General features: G+C 38.8%; 1 protein-coding gene across 5 annotated transcripts in view; it reads right to left on the bottom strand.

Annotated features, from left to right (window-relative positions):
• Positions 1–4,728, bottom strand: part of KLHL5 (kelch like family member 5) — a 205,921-nt gene that overhangs the window by 73,812 nt on the left and 127,381 nt on the right. For all 5 annotated transcript variants that reach the window (XM_019526388.1, XM_019526389.1, XM_019526387.1 and 2 more), the window contains 2 exons: positions 1,850–1,986; positions 1,120–1,316 (listed from right to left, as the gene is read on the bottom strand). In XM_019526388.1, coding sequence (XP_019381933.1) covers positions 1,120–1,316; positions 1,850–1,986 — 334 coding nt within the window. The remainder of the gene's footprint in view (positions 1–1,119; positions 1,317–1,849; positions 1,987–4,728) is intronic.

Here is a 4,728-nt window from a genome sequence, read left to right as displayed (position 1 = left end):
TCCAGGTTATCCTCATCCCTCTTGAAGTGTGGTGCCCAAAACTGCACGCAGTATTCCAACTGCGGCCTGACAAAGGGGAAGTATCACCTCCTTGGTTCTGTTTGTCATGCATCTGCTGATGCATGATAAAGTGCAGTTAGCTTTGCACACTGACAACTCATGTTCATCTTGGAGTGCACTAGGACTCCGAGATTCCTATCCGCTTCCATGCTACCGAGCAGGTAATTTCCTAGGCAGTAGGTGTGCTGGACATTTTTCCTCCCTAGGTGCAGCACTTTGCATTTCTCCTTGTTAAATCACATTCTGTTGTTTTCTGCCCATTTCTGCCCATTGTTTTATGTCCAACCTGTCCAGGTCTGCCTGTTGTTGTTCCCTGCCCTCCAGTGTGTCCACTTCTCCCCACAGTTTTATATCATCCACAAAAGGTAAAAGTATTGTGTTTATGCTGTCCAGTTGATCATGACATCAAGAAATAAACAAGTTGTGTATAAAGTAGATAATATCACTGGACTCTGAAGAGCCTGCCATTTGAATTGCAGATCTGGGCAACTCCCGTCTCTCTTTGCCCCCTGCTTCCCCCAGTAATATTTGGTTCTCTCTTCACAAAGATTTGTAGAACCTCTTCCACACACTTAAAGGATACCCCCATCATGTGCTCTTTGCCAGTAAAATTCACTCATTATTCTCTTTAGCTTCCTCCACTGAAAGACTGACTTGTCCTTTGCTTGCAAAGTAAACTGGGCTAATGTGAATTTTTAAAAGTAAAAAAAAACTGATTATAAGTTAAATTTTAATTATTTGATTTCAGTACTCATAGCATACGTAATGTAAGCAATATTATGAGTTATTTTTTGTACACTGTGAAATACTGAGTAGCATTTTCAAAACATAGTGACTTTCAGTCGAGGCGATTTTGAAATTTTTACACATTACTTTTTTCCGGAAGAGATGGAATACCACCAAAATAGAAAAGAATACTTAATGTCACAGTACATCTAAATAGCTCACATAACAACAAAAGTTCTCTCAGGGTAAATATTTCTTTTACACTGGAAGATATTCTGCATTTTCCTTGCTACAAAAATCAATGAATGGATGATGCTTGAAATAAAGACATACCATGGTATAATTGTGAGCCACTTTGTGCAAGTCAGTGCAACCCTGTGCATCAGCAAAAGAGCGAATTCCAAGGCAATTGGATGGGTGAAGCTGTTTCATTAAGAACTTACAGCATGCTTCTACAACCTGAGAGAGCTGGAGAAGGCAAGCCGTAGATAACAGGCACTCAATGTTATCTTCTTTTAATTCAAGGCGACCTATCAAAATTACAAGACATGATCTCATTATTTATGACAGAATATTGATAGTAATTCCATAAAGAACATGTCCCTAAAAAAAATTTTTAATACTAAGAAATGGTAAAAGAGGGAAACAATGCCCCAAATGGTAATTTCCCTTGTTTTCATCTTTTGTTAAGCCAGACAAAAACCAGATGCAGCAAAGTACCTTTTGCAAACTGCATAACAGAACATAAGACTTGGCAATACCATTCTAAACGAGCTGAAAAATAACTATTTTTTTAAGAAGTTAACTTTTATAACAGTGCAAAAGAATAATTAATACAGTACTCCTTTTTCAGACTGGGTGTGTCTGAAATATGTTGACAATCTGTCAGCTAACTACAAAAGTACTGTATCTTGTTAAACTAAGGTACTATATCTTGTTAAACTGCCTCAAATAATGGCAGCAACAGAAGTCTACCAAACATCTGAAATGGAATAATGGAACGAGATGTTCACTTAACAAGTCATTAGACCAACTTTATCATCCTTTTTAAAAACTGTATTACCTGTATACCCATATTGAACCAAAGCCCACAGTGCATTTGGATCTACACCTTCCATCTTGATTTCTTCCTGTCTTGCTTCTCGTACATCGTTTGTAAACATTGCTGCAAAGTAGTCCGAAACAGAGGAGAGAACCAACCTAAGTACATATGGGAAGAAAAGGGGGATGGTGAGAGAGAGAGAGCTTAGTCAAGCTGATGTTTGTTAATTTATGCTTCATTATTTTGCCCTTTGAAGGTGCACTGTACTGAGAAAAGGATTTTAAACTTGGCAAACTGCTTCATGCTCCAGTTCCTCTCTATGAATAATGAATGCTGTTACTGAAACTACATTTTCTGCTGAGGTAAATGATTTACCCTTTCAGAGCACAGTGACTTTTAATAATCTCCACAGAAACATAATATATAAAAAACAAATACATGGACATTAGATATTGTGCCAAAAATAACTGGAAAACACAACTATTTTTATAATTAATTTTAGAAATGTAAAATAATTACTTGTAAAATAATTTCTAAAAGAATACTTAATTTTTTTGTCATTGCTGTACACAGATAAACTGATGTGGACAAAGTTGACAGAATTTGACTCCTCAGAGCTGGAGATGATAGAAATCAGAAAAGGCCAGACACAGGTGAGAAGTAGTTAGTACTTTAAGCATACTAATAAGTATAGTAAGTCTTATTATGTAAATATTTAATGCCTTTGTTAACTATTTTAGATTAGTGAATGTCCACATTAACACTCAACAAGCAGTTCTTTGGATTATAGAAAACACCTAATATGTACAACAATGCTCCTACAAGCATTTTCCAAGAATTTTGGTTTCTCAGGATATGGTTATGTGACTAGAATGAAAGAGGAAGGGAGTTCTTACAAACATTAGAATTGACCTGGTACATTTTAGGAAACAGAAAAATAAATATTCTCTGAACTACATAAAGCTGTGTTTTAGTTTATGAATGTAAAATAATAAATTGCTGATGGGACTAGCAGTTATTTTTCAGAAAAATCATATTTATGTAGCTTTAGCTTGTTCATTGCAACTTCTTCATCCAAGTAAAGCATCAGACTAATCTTTTTTGCCTACCCCTCCGAGGCAACAGAGAAGGGTGAGGATGTACGGAATAACTATTTCAATCAAGTTAACAAAATTAACTTGATTGAAATGCAATTTGGCCATAACAAACAGAGTTTAAGCATTTTAAATGTTTTAGAGGGCATTGTAACAGTATTATATAATCCTGGTAACAAAAATTCCTTTTGCAGTCCATTTTTGATAAACTAGGTTATTCAGTCCCAGAGGAAAATTAGAATATTCTGCAAGGGGACTATCCACATGTCCTTTCTAGATATTTTATCTTTTTATTTTAAAGAAAACCTATCTTCAATTTCTGCCTCTTAGTGCGAGGCTCTATGCAGGTTGGGTATAATTAGATGGTAATGTCAACTACTCAGTAAGGAAGACCTTTCAGTTTGTTTCAATATGCTCCTGCTGGTCGGCTAGTAACCTTTCATCATAGAACATAGAACTTTGCCTGGGACCATAAAGTTAGATATTCCACCTGAGGAATTTAGTGCTCATTGGGAGAAGTGAAAGGTATTTTAGATGGGCTAGATCTGAATGAGTCTAGCACTCTTGTATTAAAATTCAAAACCAGAAACTGAAAACAAACATTTTACTTAAAAATATTTAACAGGGATAATACAGCAATAGTATTTGGGACTCAATACCAGCAGCTGGCAACCTTGCTGTAGCGGTGGGCTGTGATGACCTGGTTCATATCCGAGGCAGGCAAGTAGTAGGACTTAGCCACCACCGCCAAGGCAGGCACAGCTCCCCACAGCCCAACTATTCAGTGTGGCACAGCACAGGAGAAACTCCCCACTACCAAAAGGCAAAGCCCCCCTGACTCTGTGAGCTGGATCCAGCCCACATGCTGCTGACCCCTGCTCTATACAGTACAGAAATTGGAGAATAGTGATTGCAGCAGTGGCAGAGCCAAAACTTACTGTGCATGCAGACTGGGTTAACAATTTAACTAACCTTGGTTAGAGTGTGATTACTCTTATTTTTTCAAAAGATTACATCAAAATATTCCTTAGCACAGACCTTTGTAAAAGTGGCTACTAACAGTATAGCTCACTCCTTTTTCTATACAGTAGGGGTGTCAAAAATATGGCCCATGAAGAAACATCATCCAGCCTGCAGTTAGCCCAGGGGTAGGCAATTACGTTGGGTGGAAGGCTGCTTCCTGAGTTTTGGCAAGCTGTTGAGAGCTGCATGGGTAGCTCTGTCCCTTGACAGGTATCCCGTCCCCTGGTCACCATCTTTGGAGTGGAAGTCCCGCCCCCTAACCCCTGACCTTTTATACCAGAAGTCCCTCCCTTTGCCCCCAGAAGTACTCCTTTCACCAAGGGGTTTTGCCAGAAAAATACTAAATTCTAAGAACCAGAAAAATACTAAATTATAGTCTGAAAAGCAAACACCTAAACATTCATTAATTTAATTTCAAAAAATATTTTTGTCCTGGTTTACATGTGTTTCTGTAGTGGACATAGAGGTGATTGTATATAACCGCTTAACATGAAGTCTTACTCTTGTATATTGTGGTGGGGGTGGGTATAGATTTGTGGAGGCCTGTGGGTATGTCAGGTATGGGGGAGGGTGTGGGTGCGTCTGTGGGGGTGGATAGGTGTGGGGTGAGGGAGCATGTGGGTGTGTATGAGGTTTGTGTGAGGGGAGGGTAGCTGGGATGTGAGAGGGGGTGTGGGTGTGGGGGTCTGCGTGTATGGCAGTGCGAGGGTGTGTGGGTGTATGTGTATGGTGGGGTGTGCATGTGGGACTCACCCTATGAACACACACACACACACACACACA

Source organism: Gavialis gangeticus, unplaced genomic scaffold (genome assembly GCF_001723915.1).
Source record: "Gavialis gangeticus isolate Ggan-Ray unplaced genomic scaffold, GavGan_comp1, whole genome shotgun sequence".
In the NCBI taxonomy this organism is placed as follows: Eukaryota; Metazoa; Chordata; order Crocodylia; family Gavialidae; genus Gavialis; species Gavialis gangeticus.
The sequence above is the reverse complement of the archived record's forward strand: the minus strand, read 5'-3'. Positions and strand labels throughout refer to the sequence as shown.